The 23,545-nt window shown below is 44.7% G+C and overlaps 1 protein-coding gene across 3 annotated transcripts in view; it reads right to left on the reverse strand.

Annotated features, from left to right (window-relative positions):
• Positions 1 to 23,545, reverse strand: part of gse1 (Gse1 coiled-coil protein) — a 604,225-nt gene that overhangs the window by 316,315 nt on the left and 264,365 nt on the right. For all 3 annotated transcript variants that reach the window (XM_041190844.1, XM_041190843.1, XM_041190845.1), the window contains exon 2: positions 10,210 to 10,384. In XM_041190844.1, coding sequence (XP_041046778.1) covers positions 10,210 to 10,384 — 175 coding nt within the window. The remainder of the gene's footprint in view (positions 1 to 10,209; positions 10,385 to 23,545) is intronic.

A 23,545-nucleotide genomic window follows, 5' to 3' on the forward strand; every position in this document is an offset into this window, starting at 1 on the left:
ACACTGTTTCAAGGATACAGATAACCAATGCCATCCCTGAAATGAGATTTTTCCTATCAGTGTCTTGATAATCAAAGATATTTGTACCACTGGAATGTTTGCAATAAAAACTGACCCATACCTGACTTCTTATATTTTAGTCTTTTTATTACCTATATCCTGTCTTAAGGATGCAGCACATACAGGACACAAGACATTTCAGACTGAATTCTGTTCAAGTACTTGTTTTCACTCACTTAACCCTTGTGCTCCCACAAAGATCAAGCTAGCAAACTCAACAGTAGCCCAATGCCTTATGTACAATGTCATAGCATAACACGCCACTGAAAGTACATCATCATTTCAGGATTTTCTGCCCATATTACATGAAACACACTGGAATTATGGCTTCTATTATTAATCCATGCCCATAATGTCCAAGTTTGTTTTTATGAATCGATGTCTGCAAAGTTATGAGGTACAAGGTTCCACCTTGTCCATCTTCACATTCAAACACAGCCCTGTTCTCACCCAATGGCCAAGCAGGCCTTTCTGAAAAGCAATCGGGAGCAGTACTCCTCTGAGTATTCCCCCTCTCCCAGGCATACGGGGAACCCCAAGGCAACCGGAGCACCCGCTGAGCAGATTACAGATAGCAGCTGTGATGTGACCATGCTTCTGCGGTAAAAATGATTCCACTGGGTGGGGAAGCACGTCGCCCCACAAGATAAATATTTCGCTCAATTCCTCCACGGCAAATCAAAATGAGAAATGGTTTATTTTGCTCTTGGATCCTGACCACTGCTCATGGTTGGTTTGGACAGGGCCAGCAGGGGGAAGGGGGTGGGGGGAATGAAATACTGCCGTGAAGGTCATAGCGAACTAGCCACTGTGAGGTGGAACTAATACACAGCTCACAAACATTTACTGTTGAGAAGAGTCAGCCTGCAGACCACAAGTGGTTTGGTTTGAGTGCAGACACAGCTGTGAGAGGAAGGAAATGTTCACAGTGGCTCAGTGAGATTCCCAGAAACAGCCCTCGCTTGGTGATTCTCAGTCCAAGGTGAGAGGAAACAGCCCTCAGTGCAAACCCCATCCACCGTTAATCAGCTCGGAGCTCGTGGAATGTTGTCACTGCATCTGTCCTGCCACACCAACAAACAAAATGCTCCAACTGTGGCTCCAGGGCATGACTGCTGTGCCTGTAACTAAGTGGGTAGTACCCTCACCTCTAAATCAGAGGGTTGTCGGTTCAAGCCTCACTGCAGGGATTTTAGCACTTAATCTAGGCTGACAGTCCCGAGGCACTGTCTGCCTCAGGGTGGGTGTTAAAGATCCCATGGTGCTATTTGAAGAAAATTTCCTGGTCAACATTTATCCCAAAACCAACACCTAAACTGATGGCCTGATCTATAATCTCTTTGCTGTTTGTGGAACTTTGCTGCTTGCAAATTGGTCACCATGTTTCCCTGCAGTTAACAATGACTACACTTCAAAAAAAAAATGGGTTTGGGTTGTTTGCTTCGGATAAGGTGCCACACAAGAGTTTAGAAGGCAAGATAAGTATGCATGGATTTGGTGGTAACACATTAGCATGGATAGATGTTTGGTTAACTGACAGGAAGCAGAGACGGGGCATAAGTGGGATTTTTTCAAGTTAGCAGGCAGTGAATAGTGGAGTGCCACAAGGGTCAGTTCTGGGGCTTCAGCTATTTACAATTTATATTAATGACGTAGATGAAGAGGCAGTGAGTAATGTTTCTAAATTTGCTGGTAGAAAGGTAGAAAGGTAAGCTGTGGGGAGGACACTGAGAGGCAGCAAAGAGATATAGACAGGTTAAATGAGTGGGCAACAAAATGGCAGATGGATTATAATATAAGGAAGTGTGCAGTTATTCGCTTTGGTCAAAAGACTAGGAGAGCTGAATATTTTTTAAAAGTAAGAAACTTGTAATTGTTCGAAGAGACTTGGGTTTGCTCATACAAGGAACACAAAAAGTTAACAGACGGTGCAACAAGAAATTAGGAAGGGAAATGTTGGCCCTTTTTGCAAGGGGGTAGGAGTACAGGAATAAAGAAGTCTTGCTAGAGCTGTACAGGGTTTTGGTGAGACCACATCTGGAGTACTGTGTGAAGTTTGGTCTCCACATTTAAGAAAGGATGTGCTTGCATTGGAGATGGTACAGCTAAGGTTCACTAAATTGGTCCCTGGGATGAGGGGATTGTCCTATGGTGGGGAGCTGAGCGAATTGGGTCTATTTTCTCTGGAGTTTCAAAGAATGAGAGACGATCTCATTGAAATGTACAAGATTTCAAGGGGTTTGATAGGGTATATGCCGAGAGATTGTTTCCACTGCTCGGGGAATCTAAAACACAGGGCACAGTCTCAGGATTAGGGGCCGATTCATTTAGGACTAAGATGAGGGGAAATTACCCCCCCCCCGACTCCCCAACTTAAACCAGCTTATATTTCACCCCTCTCCTTGGATTCACCCAGTTCTGCTGAAGGGTCATGAGGACTCGAAACGTCAACTCTTTTCTTCTCCGCCGATGCTGCCAGACCTGCTGAGTTTTTCCAGGTAATTCTGTTTTTGTTTTGGATTTCCAGCATCCGCAGTTTTTTGTTTTTATCTTTTTGTTTTTATGAGGGGAAATTACTTCACTCAAAGTGTTGTGAATTTTTGCAAATTCTCTGCTTCAGAAGGTTGTGGATGTTCCATTGTTGGGGTACATTTAAGGCTGGGGTAGACAGAGTTTGCTCTCTCAGGGAATCAAGGGATATGGGGAGTGGACAGGGGAGTGGAGTTGAAGCCCAAGGTCAGCCATGATAGTATTGAATGGTGGAGCAGGCTTGACGGGCCTAATCCTGCTCCTATTTCTTGTGTTCTTGAGAAAGATGAAGTAGTGTTATTAGAAAGTGGAATCAAAGGGCAGAAGTTAAAAGCTTCTGTTGAATATGGCTTATTCATTGTCAATATGAGTTTTATTTTCTCTCTTTAACACACTTAGAAGCAATCTCTATTCTATCTTTACCAATTTATTCCTCTTCTCTCCTGCCTCCCACTGGAACATGTTGCCACCAAGTGACCATATTATATTGGGTTTGGCTGTGATGCTGCCACTGTCAAATTGCCAGCTGATATTGCCTCTGGGTGACAACCAAGCACAGTCCTTTTCTCACCCAGTGGTGAATTCTCCAGGCCCATATGTATCCTTCAACCAACATCACCTAAACAAAACACAGTAAGTAGTCATTTTGCCACTTTTGCTTCTTGTGGGAACTTTGCTGTCTGAAAATTAGCTGCTACATTTAACCTACGTTACAAAAGTGACTGCACAAAAAAATTAATTCATTGACAGTAAAGCCCTTAGGGTGGTCTGAGAACATGAAATGTGCTATATAGATGCATTCTTTCTTTGCATGTTGTGATGCTCTCTTCATACATTGCTCCTACTTACTTTTTTGCCCTACTGCATCTGTTTCATGCACACTTCCTTCAAAATAAGGCACCCAGTCAGTGGGTGCAAGTCATTTTAAAGTGTACACACACACACACACACACACACACACACACACACACACACACACACACACACACACACACACACACACACACACACACACACACTTTACAGACAACTGTGAGGCTAGTACTCTGCTTGTAAACTGGGATTGCTGGCAAAAGCAAGCCTGTCAGTACCTGGAAAGAGAATGAATGACAGGTTTGGGATTTTGGAATAATGGCAATTCAAAAGAACTTTAATCTAATCAAGCAATTTCAGATGGTGTAACTTGTTCTATTGTTGCACAAGTTCCTTTCAAACCCTTTGATTAGATTACAGCCTGTAATTCACTTCCTCTATTGATCTTTTCATCATGAAATAAACCTTGGTTTGTTCGTTCCTGGCCTGACCTCGATTATTTTCCTTTTTTCAGTAGTTATATTGTACCGCTCAATGTGATAGTGAGCCATAAAGACCATGATGATTGAAGGGCAGCAGGGGCTAACTACAATTAGCCATTCGTGCTCCTGGACTAAGGAGGAAGGATGGTAATCAGACAGAATTCCCATTCGGAATTGCGGTTCTGTTCTGGATAGACTGCACAAGATTGGAGTGTTTTGGTGGTTCCTCCCAGGGGCAAATAGCTGCCCTACATTCACAGATTACCCAGGCATATGGAGAACGATTGCTTGGGTGAGATACTGGCAGGTCACTGGTATGCGTGGAAGGATAAGAGTGAGTGGCCCCTGATGAGGGAAGGAGTGCGAGACCTACACTAGAGTTTGAGCTGAAATCTGATTTCCTTTCTATGCTGGAATCCTGCCTTTTACACAATCACTGACAAATGGTCTAAGATTACAAGTTTCCATTTGAGCAGCTGCAGGCTTGAGCCCACTCCTCCACAACTAAACATCAGAGTGAATAATGTCAGTCGTCCTTTGGGGTGAGTCAATGACATTCAATGCCTCAGCTCAAGGGGGGCTTGAGTCTGATGCTTTGAAGCAACACAGGAGCCCTTCACCAAATGGAGAGAATGAAGATTTCTCTCTTTCTCTCACAGACGTTCACTTTGTTCATGATTTGGATCTAACACCTATCAACAGTGCTATGGTTATCACCATTGCTACCACCATTGCCAGGACATCACAAGCAATGTCCACAGAAGGCCCTCTGCCAAGGTGAACAAAGTAAACTGCTCTAGTCAGGTTTTTAGCTGGACTCATACAGTGTCAACATGTGGGGCTGGACATCTGACCAAATGTGCAGGGAGTGGACAGCAAACAGTTATTCACATTCTCAGGCAATTGGTCTCAGAGCAAGTTTTTATGTACACATTCTCGATTTTGAATGAATACTCGGAGCTTTATTTCAATGTGGCATCGTTAAGTTAGGTTTCCCATGAATTTCTAATATTACAGCCAGTGCAATTTGCTGCCCAAGTACCTCAACATTGAACAAGAACTCCCTGAAGGAATTGAAAATGCCAGCTTCTCAGTGGATCTAAACAAGTCATCTGACAAGACATTGTGAAATGGCTGTAATGCTTATAAACAGAGACATGTAATGACTATGATTGGTGACACAATGACATTGTCAATTGCTCCTCCGCTGAAATAACCATTTAGTGACCTCCCTCAATGGCCCAGTAGGTAACCTTTAACCCTTTGCAGTACAAGGAGCTGTGTGTTTTATTTGTGCTTCTTGGTTGTTGGTTTGCCCCATTTGATTCTGTAAGTCTGCAAGTTTGTAAAATGCTGAGTCATCATTATTTCCTCATTGAGGGAGAAAGCCTAAATCACATGGCAGGACCTGTATCAGCGGCATGAGCTTTGTGTAGATTAAAGGGAAAATGGGCTCGTAAATCATGTGTGGTCTGCAGGGGTCTAAACCAACCCACAAAGACAAAAGGATTGGACACATCTGAGCAAGGCCTACAGGGAATTCCATGTTGCGGCCTGCAGTAGGTGGGAGAAGGCTAGTATGGAGCATCAACACGGTCAATGATCTGTTAGGCCAAATTGGTCAGTTTCTGCGCTGTGAACACTTTATTTTCTTTATTATTTCATGGGATGTGGGCTTCGCTGACGAGACCAGCATTTATTGCCCATCCCTAATTGCCCTTGAGAAGATGGTGGTGAGCCGCCTTCTTGAACCGCTGCAGTCCATGTGATGTAGGCACACCCACTGTGCTGTCAGAGAGGAAGTTCCAGGATTTTGATCCCACAAAAGTGAAATAACTATGATATAGTTCCAAGTCAGGATGGTGTGTGGCTTGATGGGGAACTTGCAGGTGGTGGTGTTCCCAAGTGCCTGCTGCTTTCTAGGTGGTAGAGGTTGCCGGTTTGGAGGAATCACAGAATTTTAATGGGACAGAAGGAGCCATTCAGCCCATCGTGTCTGCACCGGCTCTCCAAATGAGCATTATGACCCACTGTCATTGCCCTGCCTTTTCCCCATACCCTTGCACATTGTTTCTATTCAATGTTCCCAGCCTCTGACCTGATCTTGCAGCAACAGTATTCATATAGCTAGTCCCGTTCAGTTTGGCCAACGGTAACCCCCCGGGACATTGAAAGTAAGGAATTCAGCGATGGTAATGTTATTGAATGTCAAGGTGTGATAATTAGATTCTCTCATGTAGAAGATGGTCATTGTCTGGTACTTGCATGGTGAATGTTACTTGCCACTTATTAGCCCAAACGTTAATATTATCCACATCTTGCTGCATCTAGACATGGACTGCTTCAGTATCTGAGGAGTCACAAATGGTGCTGAACATCGTGCAATCATCAGCGAACATCCCCACTTCTGACCTTATGATAGAGGGAAGGTCATTTATAAAACAGCTGAAGATGTTTGGGCCTAGGACATTACCCTGAGGAACTCCTGCAGTGATGTCCTGGAACTGAGCTAATTTTCCTCCAACAACCACAATCATCTTCCTTTGTGCTAGGTATGACTCCAACCAGTGGAAAGTTTTCCTGATTCCCATTGACTTGCCAGGGCTCTTTGATATCACACTCGGTCAAATGTTGCCTTGATGTCAAAGGCAGTCACTCTCACCTCACCTCTGGAGTTCAGCTCGTTTATCCATGTTTGGACCAAGGATCTAATGAGGTCAGGAGCCAAGTGACCCTGGTGAGATTTTGGCCTACGGAGTACATCCTTGCATTGAGTTAAGACATTTAGACACAGCCAACAACAGTTCTTACATATTTTGTGGGGGGTGAAGAAACAGAAATGCCTGAGCAAAAAATATCATCAAATATACCATGTGATTGTCTTCATGAATATTATTGCCATTTTAGCAAGCATTGAGGTAATTAAAAATCCAGATTGCAAAGCTGAGAAGAAACTATGTTAAAAAAGCAAAAGTAACACTAACTGTACATGAATAAGACTGTTTACGGTAATACAAGTGATTCATTCAGAGAATTGTTTACACATTTGTTTTATCCGTCGTAGTCACAATTTGCAATTGCTATAATAATCGCATACATTCTAGTTACCTCTTTTATCAATTGCTCATCTTTGCTGTGTTTGAATTCCCAGTTTAAAAATAATTAACTAATCTTATCCAGAACTGCTATGCTATTTACAATGGCATTCATAGAATTTGAGACAGCACAGAAAGAGGCCATTCAGTAGATCTATCCAAGAAATCACATGTCTCTGTTCTTTCCCCTTAGTCCTGTAATTATTTTCCCTTTCGGTATTTATCTAATGCTCTTTTGAAAGTTACTGTTGAATTTGCTTCCACCACCCTTTCAGGCAGACCATAATAACTCGCTGCATAAATAAAAAGGTTTTCTCAACTCTAGATTTTTTGCCAATCATCTTAAATGTGAGTCCTCTGGTTAGCCACTGGAATCAGTTTCTCTTAAGCAACATGATTTTGATCCAGTATCAAATCTCCTGTAAAATTAAAGCCCATGGGATTGGGGGTAGCATATTAAGATGGATAGAAAACTGGTTGGCAGACAGGAAACAAAGAGTAGGAATAAACGGGTCTTTTTCTGAATGGCAGGCAGTGACTAGTGGGGTACTGCAGGGATTGGTGCTGGGACCCCACTTATTCACAATATATATATTAATGATTTAGATGAGGGAATTAAATGTAATATCTCCAAATTTGCAGATGACACAAAGCTGGGTGGGAGGGTGAGCTTTGAGGAGGATGCAGAGATGCTTCAGTGTGATTTAGACAAGCTGAGTGAGTGGACAGATGCATGGCAGTTGCAGTATAATGTAGATAAATGTGAGGTTATCCATTTTGGTAGCAAAAACAAGAAGGCAGATTATCTGAATGGCTATAAATTAAGAGAGGGGAATGTGCAACGAGACCTGGGTGTCCTTGTACACCAGTCGCTGAAGGTAAGCATGCAGTACAGCAGGCGGTAAAGAAGGCAAGTGGTATGTTGGCCTTCATAGCAAGAGGATTCGAGTACAGGAACAGGGATATCTTGCTGCAATTGTACAGGGCCTTGGTGAGACTACACCTGGAATATTGTGTGCAGTTTTGGTCTCCTTATCTGAGGAAGGATATTCTTGCTAAAGAGGGAGGGCAGCGAAGGTTTACCAGACTGATTGCTGGGATGTTGGGACTGACATATGAGGAGAGATTGAGTCGAATAGGATTATATTCGCTGGAGTTCAGAAGAATGAGGGGGGATCTCATAGAAACCTATAAAATTCTAACAGGACTAGACAGGGTAGATGCAGGAAGGATGTTCCCGATGGTGGGGGAGTCCAGAACCAGGGGTCACTGTCTGAGGATATGGGGTAGACCATTTAAGACTGAGATGAGGAGAAATTTCTTCACCCAGAGAGTGGTGAGCCTGTGGAATTTGTTACCACAGAAAGTAGCTGAGACCAAAACATTTTATGCTTTCAAGAAGGAGTTAGATATAGCTCTTGGGGTGAAAGGGATCAAAGGCTATGGGGAGAAAGCGGGAGCAGGCTATTGAGTTGGATGATCAGCCATGATTATAATGAATGGCGGAGCAGGCTCGAAGGGCCAAATGGCCTACTCCTGCTCCTAGTTTCTATATTTCTATGTTTCCTCTTAACCTTCTCTTCTCCAAGGAGAACAATCCCTGTCCGGCGAAGTCTTTATTTTCTTCAATTTTAGCCACTTTGGAAAACGTTCTCACTTGTAGATCCCCTTTCCTGCCATGTACCATTACCAGGACATTACTTTCCCCCAAGTCTCATCAAATGAAGAGGCCGGGTTCTCTCACAGTCAGTAGGTGGTCCTCCTTAAAGCAAACTGATCTCTATTCGGCCAAAAGAAGCAAAGGCTCATTTCTTCTTGAGTCCCCTGACCTGCCATTGGAACCACAGCCTCATCAGCTTGCTTGCAGAGTGGACTAGTTCCACGCACCAACATGCTCTGTGTTGCAAAATTGCATACAACACAAAGGTACTGAGGAATTGGACTAGCCAAAGTCTCCTTCTGGGCCTGCCTAAACTCTTTTTGTTATTTCTGCCTTTGCTCCTTGAAAGGCGATTTCACTATCTCACACTTTCCTGTGGCTCCACTCTCTTGTAAATCCGCTGGGGGAGGTCAACTCTGAAAATGGAAGCCTCCAGAATCAAATCTGCCTTAAGAGGCGCAGGACAACATAAAGTATCGATCTGACTTCACTCTCCCGAAACGTGGAATTAATGCAGAAGCACCTTTAGGTATTTTGCAATCTGTTCTCATGGAGAATTATCAGATCTCAAAGTAACCCAGTCCTGGATGCTGTGACCTTGATATAGGAGAATAATTTCGACCTGTCTCCACCCATCTGGACACATGCAGATGGAATACTGATTTTTCATTCTGCCCAATGTTACTCACAATGACTTAATGGGGACTAACATTGTGCAGGTGTAAAACTAGTGTTACACGCAGTCCCCGTAACCTCACTTACGCATTGTACCATGATACCACAACAATCTGCAGCAAAGTCCTAAGCCATTGATTTAAGCACACGAGTCAAACATTTTGCACATAACCATAGGAACAATGTAACACAGCTCCGGACCGAGTTTTAAAATGGCCAACACCACCATACCAGCTAATGAGTAAGTCCAATGCCAGCGTGAATCCAGGATTTGGAGCCCTCGTCAGCCAAGTTTTACTGTGCATCGGAGGCGATACTGGATGACATTCGCTGGCATCCGATTGGTTGGTGGGACCGGCAGAATAAAAGCCAGGCATCCCACATACAATGTAATTCTCTAACCACTGACCTCAAGGTTATCTGAATCACTGCTTGTCACAAAGGGGCACCAGCACTGGACTGTGGAGAAATGCACACTGACCAAACCAAACATGCCATCTGGGCTGGAGAAAGGGACATTATGTGAAGCAAGCAAAAGGGAGAGAATACAAAAGACAGGAATACAAATGATCAAACCCCAAACCAAACTGACTAATATTAGAAGCCGTATAGCTGCCTATAGGGAAACATGTATTATTCAGCATGTAAAAGCTGTGAAGTAGCTAAACCTTAGGCTATATATGTCCTCTGTAGGCATCTCTGCTGTGTTATACATCAACCTAGTTCACAAGGGTTCAAAGTTCATTGTTCCTTAAGGTACCTCCATGCAACAGCTGTTGAACAGCAAATGCTGATAACAAGCACAACATCTCCAGATTCTGACTTGTTAATGAGATTTGACTGTGCATTTTTTTTAAAAATTCTCACTGTCAGGAAGTAGCAAAAGTTCACCCACTTGTGGTTTCGTGCTCCAAACTCCCCGCATCCACCGTTAGCTGAGGCGAGTGTGCCGGGACTGTGTCCGTGGTGACCTGCTCAATCTCCTCCGAAATCTCCCCTCTGCCCGGAGGAGAGCTCAATGCCGCCTGTTTCTTGTTCAAACTGGAAAGGTGAAGCGGTGAAGATGAGTCCTGTTATGAAAGTGGAAAGGAGGAAGGTTTTAATCTGTTTGCAATTAGAAGTGAAGGCTGCTGTTCCCCTAGCCACTCCCCCTCCCTCTTCACTTGAAATGCATAACAACGTGCAATCCAGGTTTCATTTCAAGCCCGTGTGCAGCCGGAACACTGACTGCCCACTGTCCAACACCATTAAAGCAGGTTAGCTTCTCCATTTCTTCATTATACATTTTCATTCCTATACATTTTCTTCCCTATCTCTCTCTCTCCCGAAGCCAGCGACTCCACATTGGTGCATATTCCACTGGCGCAAGTCATGTTCTCTGGCATGCCAGGAGCCTGCTCTGCAGAATACATTGCAGCCCAGCCTCGCCCTCAACCTCATACCAAGCACACACACTTCCAGGAGGCATTGCTGGATGGTGATTGGGAGTGGGAAGCCTGCCTTGGTTTCCTCACCCTAGTCATGGGCCTCTGAGGCCGATTGTGACGCCCTGCCTGAACACTGCACCATTTCAGATGAGGTAACCCAGCACAGATCAATGTTTGAACATAGGACTTTCTTGTCCACTTGAGTCAAACACTTATCCCTTGTCTGATTTTCCAATGGATGTTACATGCACGGTACAATCTCCACACTGTGGATGGGGAGGACAGTGTTAGCCTCGTCCTGTCCCCACTCAACACAGATTTGAGTCACTTGGCCCTTGGGTTTCCTTCTCCATCTAATGGCTCAACTAAGAATTAACCAAACTCAACTCAAGAGATGGAAAACTCTCCCCTCCATCCCCCCCACTGGGTCACTATTTAGTGTGCTACAACTAACCTTTGCTGCTGATTCAAATCATAAACGAGTTCCGCAAGACTGTGTCAGGGGACAGGAGCCTAGCTCTGAAGACTGTGTGGTGAAATGAATCAACCCAAAGGGTGATGCACAAATTACAGTGAGCCACCCAATGCATACTTGTGAAGTGAGAGGTTCTCACCAGACAGACCAGGGCAAGTGGCAGGCATGCAGTGGTTTTGATAATGTGAACCTAGCAATTTACAGCTCAGCTGTGTTTTCCATCAGTGTTTATGGTGGTAATGTGGAGTTTAAAAAAACACTAATAGAAAATGGAACTTTGACTTCGTACACAGGCTAAACCATATAACACTGACATCACAGTCTCTTCCTCTCCTGACAGTTACAGTGCTACAGTGGCAGCACGAGAACAATCCAATGTGAAAAGCACAACGTTACAGCTTGGACTGGCTGATGATGGCTTTTGAAGTTAACTTGGTTTATTTTATTAATTCATGGGATGTGAGCGTCGCTGGCTAGACCCATCCCTAATTACCCCTGAGAAGGTGGTGGTGAGCTGTCTTCTTGAACTACTGCAGTCCACATGGTGTAGGTACACCCACAGTGCTGTTAGGGAAGGAGTTTCAGGATTTTGACCCAGTGACAGTGAAGAAACAGCAACATATTTCCAAGTCAGGATGGTGTGTGGCTTGAAAGGGAACTTCCAGGTGGTGGTAGCAGAGCTTCAGGTGCAGATTGAGACAGGGAGCATGCTAATGCTGGGAATGAAGACGTGCATGCAAGCGAAATTTTAAAGGGAAGGGCCAATTAAAGGGGAAGTGTCAGTCTTGAATGGTTTCTTTTAACAAATACAAATTTACTTTACCATCTACCCTCCTTACGTTTACCTAATTAACATCTCAAAACTACGATACATCAAAGCACCCAGACTAGCTGGCTTTAATCCAGTTAAGACACACACATAGACACAGACCCCACTAGAACTCTATTTTAAAAAATAATTTCCAATAACATTATAGATATTAATATCTATTCATGACATGGGCGTTGGCAAAGAAAGACAGGTTGATCATCTTCAGTAGGCCTTTGTTCCTGCAAGGCCACAAGAAGCAATGACAGACGATGTGTGGAGTGCCTCCAAGAGGGTGGCCAATTTTATGGTTCACCAGGCATCATGCAGTCTACTGCATTCGTTGCTCCCAATGTGGTCTCCTCTACATTAGAGAGACCAAACGTAAACTGGGCGACCGCTTTGCAGAACACCTGCGGTCTGTCCGCAAGAATGACCCAAACCTCCCTGTCGCTTGCCATTTTAACACTCCACCCTGCTCTCTTGCCCACATGTCCGTCCTTGGCTTGCTGCATTGTTCCAGTGAAGCCCAACGCAAACTGGAGGAACAACACCTCATCTTCCAACTAGGCACTTTACAACCTTCCGGACTGAATATTGAATTCAACAACTTTAGGTCTTGAGCTCCCTCCTCCATCCCCACCACCATTCTGTTTCCCCCTTCCTTTTTTTCCAATAAATTATATAGATTTTTCTTTTCCCACCTATTTCCATTATTTTTAAATATTTTAAAATCTTTTATGCTCCCTCCACCCCCACTAGAGCTATACCTTGAGTGCCCTACCATCCATTCTTAATAAGCACATTAGTTTAGATAATATCACCAACTTTAACACCTATGTGTTTTTTTGTTCTATTGTTGTTGACATCTTTTGATGATCTGCTTCTATCACTGCTTGTTTGTCCCTACAACCACACCCCCCCCTCCACTGCTCTCTCTCTCTTTCTCTCTCCGCCCCCCCCACACACCTTAAACCAGCTTATATTTCAACTCTTTCTTCGACTCGAACTCAAGTTTTGTCGAAGGGTCATGAGGACTCGAAACGTCAACTCTTTTCTTCTCCGCCGATGCTGCCAGACCTGCTGAGTTTTTCCAGGTAATTCTGTTTTTGTTTTGGATTTCCAGCATCCGCAGTTTTTTTGTTTTTATATCATGCACTCTCTGCTTGCTAAAGAGAGCTCTGGTCCTTTTGTTTCTGTTGGTGCTGGTTTGAGGGCCACAATGGGTGAGTCCTCTCATACAGCCTGAATCCACACAGTCTTCTCCCTCTTCTTCCACAGAATCCAGATAAAGGAGGTTTCCACTCGGAAAACCATTAGGGACACAGGGATAGGAGAAGGCCATTCAGTCCCTCAAACCTGTTCTGCCATTCAGTTAGTTCATGGCTCACCTGTTGCTTAACTCCATTCATCCACCTTCATTCAGTAACCTTTAATATTCCTACATAACAAAAATCATTGATCTCAGTTATGACATTTTCAACTGAACCTCAGCCTAAACAGCTTTTGTTGGCACAGTGAGTTCGATTTCCACTACACTTTGTATTGAGAAGTGCTTTCTGGCATCACCTCTGAACAGCCTAGGCCCAATTTTAAGGTTATGTTCCTTTGTTCTGGACTTGCCCCATCAGAGGATATAGTTTCTCCCTATCAAAATCTTTAACCATCTTAAGCGCCTCAATAAGACTCTATACCCGAGGAAATATAAATCTAGTCGAGACAACGTGTCCTGATAACTTAACTCTTTTAGCCCCAGTATCATTCTGATGAATCTATCCTGCACTCCCTCTAAACTACTATATCCTTCCTGAGGTACGGTGCATTAAATTGAGCACAGTACTCCTGATGGAGTCTAAGCGGGATTGGCGGTGCACAGGGTATAAAATAATTGAACAACAGACATAAAGTCTCACAAGTAGCTAAGTGCCAGCAAAAAATAATAAAGTAATTAAAAAAGGACTGAAATTTTGCAGATTCAATGCAATTAGCTGAATCCTTTCAATCAGCTATTGCCACAGCCCATTCACTCCCCAGCAAAGGAGGAATTTACCCATTGAACAGGGGAACTTGCAGGGCTGAATGTTGCAAAATAGTACACAGAACACTTCTCCCCTAAATCTACACCTTTATATCAGAAGATGGCGAGTTCAAGTTCCACTCCAGAAACGTCAGAACAAAATCCAGACTGAAACTCAAGTGCACCACTGAGGGAGTGCTGCGCTGTCGGTGGTGCCGCCTTTCATGTTGGACGTTAACTCAAGGCCTTATGTGCCCACTGAGATGGATGTAAAAGATCCCACAGCACTATTTAAAGAAAAGCAGGGGATTTCTCTTCAGCACCCTAGCCAACATTTATCCCTCAACCAACATCAGTAAAAAAACAATTACCTGGTCCTTATCATATTGCTGCTTGTGGGAGCTTGCTGTGCACAACTTGGCTGCAGTGTTTCCTACCTCACAACAGTGACTACACTTCAACAGTACTTAATCGGCTGTTAAATGCTTTGAGTTTGTGACAAGGGGCTTATATAAATGATGGCCTTTTTAAGTGTTTGAGGCCATTCCTACACTTCAGATCTCCGGCCCCTGGAACATAGGGAGAGTTCAGGCAGGACAGAACTCCCATCTATTATTCAATGTGGTTTGTACCCATCTTCACAAGCACCTAAGTACAAATTGAAAACATTCTCTCGAAAGCCAACCAGACTCCTTACTGCTGCGTAAAAAGACTTGCACTTTATAGCATTTTCTGCAACCACAGGACAGGCCTCCACAGTCAATGAAGCACATTTTGAAAATTTAGTCACCATTATGAGGCAGGAAACGCAGCAACCAATTTGTGCCCAACAAACTCCCACAAAAAGCAATGCAATAAGGACCATATAATCTGTTTTTCCTTTGCGTGTGATGCTGGTTGCAGGTTAAGTACTGGCCAGGACACTGGAGAGAAGTATTCTTCTTTAAAATAGTACCATGGGATCTTTTACATCAAAATGAGAGGGCAGACGGGCCTCAATTTAATGGTTCATTTGAAAGACGGTACCTCAACAAAGCATTGGAGCATCAGTCATGATTTTCTACTCAAGTCTCTGGAGCGAGACTTGAACCCACAACCTTTAAACTCAAGAGGCAAGGGGGTTATCAATTGAGCTGCAGCTGACAGCCTCCTCAAAATGAATCTTAACTGTAATTGAAATTTTCCAAAGCCTTTCACAGTTTTTTTCCAGTCATATTCGCTGGACCATTCTGTAGCTGAGACTGATGACCTGAGGTAATAAAGAGAGCAGAGGTGCCATCTCAAATCTTCAAGCAGTCTCCTGGTTTCCCCATTTGCCAATCTGTCGTTGTGAAGTTTGATATCACACGCAGCATTTGTAGCTTTGATTGATGAATCCAAAACTTCATCTCCTCTAATAGTAAACAGAAACTGGAGAAAAGCAACAAAATACTGCCTCCAGGACTTTGGGTTCAGTTCCCTGTAAGTTCTGTAATGTTGGCAGGGTGGTCAAGGACATCCCACTGCGCTTTATGGCCGATGAAGGGGACTCTTGAAGTGTAGTCACTCTTATAATGTCGGAAACACTGCAGCCAATTTGCACACAGCAAGATCCCCCAAATAGCAATGTGATAATGATCACAGTAATAATCTGTTTCATTGATGTTGATTATGGATAAATATTGGTCAGGACACCGACACTGCATGGTAGCTGCAGGCATCCTTACCAGCAGCTGGCACAGCTCTGCATCTCTGCTGCCCGGAACCTGGTGAAGGCAGTTCTCCAACAGTCATTGCAAAATGGGTGCGATCATGCTGTTTGTTGGTGGGCGTTGGCAAAGAAAGACAGGCTGATCATCCTCAGTGGGCCTTCATTCTTGCAGGGCCACAAGAACCAATGACAGACGACAAGTGGAGGGCCTCCAAAAGGGCAGCCAATTTTGCTGTCAAATTGTCACTATTGTTGCTTCCACAAGCCTGTGATTGATTGAGCCTTCAGCATGTCGGACAACAGCAGCTGACAGGAAACTGCAGGGACTGTGTCAGTAATGAAAAGCCTTTGATTTTGTCGCTCCCCACAACCATTTCCACCATGGACAGGATGAGCTGAATGGCCTCCATTATGTAACTCCATTAGCTCAAAATCTGAAATTCTTCCTTTAATGTAAAATAGGAGAATGTAATAAATGAACCATTAGCAAAATCGTGGGCTTTGAAAGGTGAGACTGCTGACAGCTTTGCTAGCAGGGTATTGAATCAGGGAGTAAAGTAAACATTTTGTTGAAAGAATTTCGCTCTGCTCCAGGATTTGTTTCTGTGCCTCCCGGTCAGTGACTGACACGTGTTTTTTGGCTCAGTTTTGTATTGTTTGAATTTCTTTTCTCAAATCCTCAATTTTTAAACAATCCTTTCTCATTCCCCACCACCTCCCTCCCCCTCCATCCCATGATGTTGGAGTTAGTACACAGCTCTGAGTTTGGCTGCCATTAGTGACTGGGTCGAGCAGAGTGAATTGGGTGGGGGTAGTCTGTGCACAGGTCATCCTGGGTCCTCTCTTTCAAGCTAGTGCTTCATGGCTCAGTTGAGATTGGCGGGACATGGACGTCTGCAGCAACAGGAAATAAAGTTGAAGTCCCCCCCACCACCGCCCCGGCCAGTCAGTAATATAGTACAGTATCTCAATTTGGGGAGAGGCCCAAACTGCCCACTGCAGTATTGGAACAATGTGACTGAACCATTTGTTCTTCAGCAAAGAAAAAAATAAACAAGTCCCCTGGCCTTCAGCAAGCTACCACAATCCAGTTTTATGTGTGAAAGCAGCAATTACATTCTCATTGGTTATTGCAGAGTTCCTGCTCCCCTCTCTAACTGAAAACAGCCCTGGTTGGAATGAAACACTGGTGTTATCATATGGCCTCAACTGAAGATGAGAACTCTCACTGTGCTTCTATCTCTCAGCCCAGCTGTCTATATAGATGAGGGAGAACTGCATTGGACAAGAGCGGAGGAAAGGCTTTCTCCTCAGGGCTTTAGTGGTGTTAGTGCAAATAACACCATTGCTTAACCCCCATAACAGAAACATTTTACCTCTGCTAACCAATGCCACTCCAATCAGTTAACACAACATGGAGCCAAATATTTCACATTCCCACAAACGGTGGGCAAGTATCCGACTTTTTCTGTATTTAGCAAGGGACCAAATTCCTAGTTTGCCAATCATGCGCTTGGGAGTTTTCAACTTCACAATTAAACTCATTTTGTAGAGCTGTGAAAAGTGCCGGTCAGCTTTGCAAAAGGTTTCCTGGCACCAATAAAAGCAAAGCTTCCCTCTAATTTACTCTCCTCCCAAAGTATGGCACTATTGTAGTTTATGGTACAGGGCAGCTAACCCTGAAGGCAAGTTGTGAAACTGGATTCAGTCAGTTCATTTGTGGGCCAGGACTGAAGGCAGGGGAGGGGATGGTAAAAAATAAAACTCAACTGGGTGACTAGTGGACTTCAGGGCAGTTGCCACCTCCACCTGATCTGTCCTCCATGAGATTCTAATCCACGTTATGTGATTTTAAAAATTCATTCACAGGATGTGGGCTTCGCTGGCTGGGCCAGCATTTATTGCCCATCCCTAGTTGCCCTTGAGAAGGCGGTGGTGAGCTGCCTTCTTGAACTGCTGCAGTCCCTGTGATGTAGGTACACCCACAGTGCTGATGGGGACGGAGTTCCAGGATTTTGAACCAGTGAAAGTGAAGGAACAGCGACATAATTCTAAGTCAGGATAGTGAGTGACATGGACGGGAACTTCCAGGTGGGGGTGTTCCCATCTATCTGCTCCCTTGTCCTTCTAGATGGTAGTGGTTGTGAGTTTGAAAGTTGCTGTCGAAGGAGCCTTGTTGAATTCCTGCAGTGCATCTTGTAGATGGTACACACTGCTGCTACTGTGTGTCGGTGGTAGTGGGAGTGAATGTTTGTGAAAGGAGTGCTAATCAAGTGGGCTTTGCACTATCCAGTGCTTTCAGGTGTTTCTTGATATCACATGGAGTGATTGGAATTGGCTAAGACTGGCATCTGTGATGTTGGGAACCTCCTGAGGAGGCTGAGATGGATCATCCACTCAGCACTTCGGGCTGAAGATTGTAGCAAGTGCTTCAGCCACATTTTCTGCACTATGTATTGGGCTCTCCCATCATTGAGGATGGGGATATTTGTAGAGCCTCCTCCTCCAGTGAGTTGTTTAATTGTCCACCACCATTCATCAATGGATATAGAATGACTGCAGAGCTTAGATCTGATCCGTTGGTTGTGGGACGTTTAGGTCTGTCTATCACTTGCTGCTTATGCTGTTTGGCATGCAAATAGACCTGTGTTATAACTTCACCAGGTTGACATGTCATTTTTTGGTATGCCTAGTACTGCTTCTGGCATGCTCTCCTGCACTCTTCATTGAACCAGGTATGAGCCCCTAGCTTGATGGTAATGGTAGAGTGGGGGATATGCTGGGCCATGAGGTTACAGGTTGTGTTCGAGTACAATTCTGTGGCTGCTGATGGCCCACAGAACCTCATGGATGCCCAGTCTTGAGTTGCTAGATCTGTTCAAAATCTATCCCATTTAGCACGGTGATAGTGCCACACAACACGATGAAGGGCATCCTCAATGTGAAGGCAGGACTTCATCTCCACAACGATTGTGCGATGGTCACTCCTACCGATACTGTCATGGACACATGCATCTGCATTAGGCAGGTTAGTGAGGATGAGGTCAAGTATATATTTTTCCCTCTTGTTGGTTATCTCATCACCTAACGCAGACCTGGTCTAGCAGCTACATCCTTTAGGACTCCGCCAGCTTGGTTAGTAGTGGTGCTACCGAGCCACTGGTGATGTACATTGATTTATTCCCAGAGTACATTCTATGCCCTTGGAACCCTCAGTGCTTCATCCAAGTGGTGTTCAACATGGAGGAGCACTGATTCATCAGCTGAGGGAAGGCTGTATGTGGTAATCAGCAGTAAGCTTCCTTGCCCATGTTTGACCTGATGCCGTGAGACTTCATGGGGTCTGGAGTCGATGTTGAGGACTCCCAGGGCAACTCCCTCCTAACTGTGTACCACTGTGCCACCACCTCTGCTGGGTCTGTCCTGCTGGTGGGACAGGACATACCCTGGGATGGTGATGGTGGTGTCTGGGACATCATCAGTAAGATATGATTCCATGAAGATGACTATGTCAGGCTGTTGCTTGACTAGTCTGTGGGACAGCTCTCCCAATTTTGGCACAAGCCCCCAAATGCTAGTGAGGAAGACTTTGTAGGGTTGACAGCTGAATTTGCAGTTGTCGGTTCCGGTGCCTCGGTCAATGCTGGATGGTCTGCCTGATTTCATTCCTTTTTTTGTAGCAGTTTGATACAACTGAGTGGCTTGCTGGGCCATTTCAGAGTGCATTTCAGAGTCAAACACATTGCTGTGGGTCTGGAGTCACATGTAGGCCAGACCAGGTGAGGATTGACCCTTAATGCCACCTGAAATGGCCTTACAAACCACTCAGTTGTATAAATATGCTGCCACAATGCACAATGAGGGCAGCTAGGGATGGATAATAAAAGTGGCCTTGCCAACACTGCCCACATGAAAACACATGAAAAGACAAGATCTGGTACACCATCCATTATTTCATTTGTATCTGGCCTACCTTATTTGGTTACACTAAGCATGACTAACTCACCTCATCTCAACATACTTATCCATGAGCATCATTCCACCTGTTGCACCTGCACTTTCAAACTTACAGGGTGAGTGTAAAATGAAAAGTTATTTGGCTTCCCTCAAGTTACTATACTTGCAGAAAGCTTGCCAAAAAAAGCAGCAAACTCGATCACTTAAAGGTGTGATGTGGGCACAGCAGGTGACAACGCAGCAGAGTGGACTACAAAGGCAATAGGCCTCCCCGTCCATAGAATGCTGAATTATCCATCTCAGTCAAACCATGCAGTGGTGGTCCCTTCCCCACAGAGAGAGGAAGTCACCCTGGATTAATGACTCAGACTCCGAGTAACCAGTCACAGATTAGTAATGGCAGAAGTAGGTTATTGCCCCTGCCTTATCGGTCAAGGGGCTGTCAGTAACCAAGTGGTGACCAAAGGACCACCTGTGTCACCAGGTGTAATGTAGAATCGTGGGTGCCACAGGAACAGGAGTAGGCCATTCAGACCCTCAAGCCTGTTCCTCCATTCAACTGGATCATGGCAGATCTGTCCACCTACACCATTTATCTACCTTAGTTCCAAAACCCTTATACCCCTTGCTGAACAAAAATCCATCAATCTCAGGTTGTGAAATATTCAACTGACCTCCTCAGCCTCAAACCACTTGTGTAGTTATCTGCTGAGATTGTGAGTCATCATCCACTTTTGAATCCTTGTGCGCGCTGACACAATGTGAGGTTCTCAGCAAAGAGTGTGAACTCACATCTACAAATCTTCAATATTGATCAATCAATGAGTCATAAAGAACAAGAAAGTCTTTTCCCGCTGCTGGCGAATAAACCCAAGTTTCAAGAGGGAACAGGACCTGAAACTGTTTGGAAGGGTAATGCAGAACTGTTGCAGGCGCACAAAATAGTCAGGAGAGGAAATGGAAATTGAGGGAAGATAGCAGAGAGACCTGCAGGCAGAGTGTCAAATAGAGATAAGCAAGGAGAAAAATGTGCTGGACATGAAGTCACACAATGAGTACTGGTGTGAAAAATAACAGAAAAAAAGACTTGCATTTATCTGACACTTTATTATCTCCCAAGCCCAAGGGATGATTGGTTTAAAAAGTGCAATCATTGTTGTTATACAGGCAACAAAATATATCAGCTCGGCCATTGGCTTCACTATAATACTGGCCCAACATACACTGAAGTGACTGATAATATCTTGTATTGATATGACGTTTTTAATATAAAAAAAGCTTCACACAGGATTATCTCATGTTCAAGCGACAGCAAGTCTTTCAATCGACAGGAAAATCTCTGTTTTCTGGCCTGTTCCGGGAGCGGGAGGCGTCGGTTAATCAAACATGCCGGTTAACAGAGATGTAAGGTCAGGTCCGAGCTTTCGTCCAATGAGAAAGCACCAGGATGACCTTGTGGGTACTGAGGCTTAATGAGAGGTATGGGCGGGACCGTGCAAGTTGAGTACGCAGCGTCAATGGGAGATGGTGCTGCAGAGCAGTGGAGGCTGAGACTGGAGTGAGGACAAACCGTTGATAACTATTACCAGTGAGTTTGACATCTCCAATCAAAAAACAGCCCTGATCCCAGAATTCCGGTTAATAGAGAATTCCGGTTGGCAGAGCCCTGGAGAACAGAAATTCTACTGTATGTAGTGCCTATAACATAGTAAAATGCCGCAAGGTGCTTTTAAAAAATTTATTCATTCATGGGATGTGGACATCGCTGACAAAGCCAGCATTTATTGCCCATTCCTAATTGCCCTTGAGAAGGTGGTGCTGAGCTGCTGCCTTGAACCGCTGCAGCCCAGGTGGTGTAGGTACACCCACAGTGCTGTTTGGAAAGGAGTTCCAGGATTTTGACCCAGTGACAGTGAAGGAATGGCAATATATTTCCAAGTCAGGATGGTGTGTGCCTTGACGGGGAGCTTGCAGGCGGTAGTGTTCCCATGCATCTGCTGCGCTTATCCTTTCATGTGGTAGAGGTCGCTTGTTTGGAAGGTGCTGTCGAAGGAGTCTTGGTGAGTTGCTACAGTGCATTTTGCAGATGATACACACGACTGCCACTGTGAGTCGATGGTGGAGGGACTGGATGTTTAAGGTGGTAAATGGGCTACTTTGTCCTGGATGGTGTCAAGCTTCACAGAAGCAACTCTCAAACAGAATTTGACACTGCCTCTCAAACTCCCTCCCCTACCTTATGGCACTCCTTGAAACCTACCTCTTGACCAAGCCTTGTCCACACTCAGCTGTCCCAACATCACCTTATGCGGTGTCAATTGTTGTTTGATAACCCTGCTGTGACGCGCCTTGGGGTGTTTTTTTTACAAGGTGAAGGGGCTATACAAATCCAAGTTCTTGTTGTAGTCTGTTATTTTTTATTATTAAATAAATGAAACGGTAAACTGAGGATGATCAGCAGCACAGAGTTTTCTGGCAGGCTACGTATGCAGCTTCCTAGCTCAGTTCTTTCAGTAAGCGGCTGCTGTGACTTAGGTAGGGACTGAAAATCCTTCCCCACCACCACCACAAGCCTCTTTAAGATGCTGCATTTCCAAAGGCACTGACTTCATCAAGGAGTGAGCTCCAAAGTAAAACCTGCTGGAGAATCTGGAACACATTTAATTGCCCCGCATCAATCCACAACTGAGTGCTTGCAGCGTGAGACATGCTCAGGAGCTGTCCTTGCTAAGGAAAATTAATTAGTTTCAGTGGCTTAAAATGACCTGGCAGCCATATGGAATATGTTTAAAGCTGTAACCCCAATTTATCTTGTCACAGCCTCAAACCCTCCATAGATAGTCTCTTAAATTTCAATCTGTCACTGCAGATCATAGATGCTCCCTTTTAAAAGATTTCAGTCCTGCACAATTCGTCTCCTCTCCTTGTTTGGTTTCTTGTCGCTGCTCTAGCTGCCCCCCTCCAAGCTCCCCGGTTAATAAACAGCAGAGGGTTGCAGTCGCCTGTGGCTCCGACATCTCGCTGCTCCTTACCCAGCCTGTTTGCTTGCCTGGGGTCCGTTAATCTCAGCTAATGCACCTTCTCACTTGACAGGGCTGGAGAATTATGAGCCTTCCCCACAATGCTGTGAGTCAAGAGTGATTTACAGGCATTACCCAGGACATATCATTTGTCTGCTTTTCACCGGCATTTGTCACCCTTCCCGGAAGAAAGCTATTGCCTATGTCTCCTGTGACTGTGGTTGGGGTTGGAGAATTGCTGCTGTGTGACTGTACCTGCTGATAACCACAGCAGCAGGCTGGTGCCCTGTTAAACTTTGTTTACTTTTGAAGCCAGGCCTGCGTACTCAAGTCTGCCGCACTGCCACCCTGACTTCTAAACACGTTGCCAAATGGCTCAAACAGCTGGAGCGTTTCATCCTAAGATGCTTCTTTGATGTTCTCTCCTTTCTCTTCCTCCTCCCAGCCCTGCCTTCATGCTTAGAATTTACAGTGAAGGACTACTTAAGAAAGATTGAGATGTTGCACTGAGATTTATTACAGATCCCTGTCTCTGTAACCTCCTCCAGCCCTAAGCCCTCCTGGATACCTACACTCCTCCAGCTCTAGCCTTTTGCACCTCCCCCACACTCTTTGCTCCATCACTGGTGGCTGCATGTGCCTTCAGCTGTCAATGCACTAAACACTGGAATTCTCTCCCTGAACATCTCCTCCTTTGAGACACTCCTTAAAACTCAGCTCTTTGACCAAGCTTTTTATCATCTGCCCTGAAGTCTCGCTATCTGGCTAGCTGTCAATTTTTTGCGATACACTCCTGTGAAGCACCTTGTGATGTTTTACGATTTATTTTTCTTTATT

Source organism: Carcharodon carcharias, chromosome 7, assembly GCF_017639515.1.
Source record: "Carcharodon carcharias isolate sCarCar2 chromosome 7, sCarCar2.pri, whole genome shotgun sequence".
NCBI lineage: Eukaryota > Metazoa > Chordata > Chondrichthyes > Lamniformes > Lamnidae > Carcharodon > Carcharodon carcharias.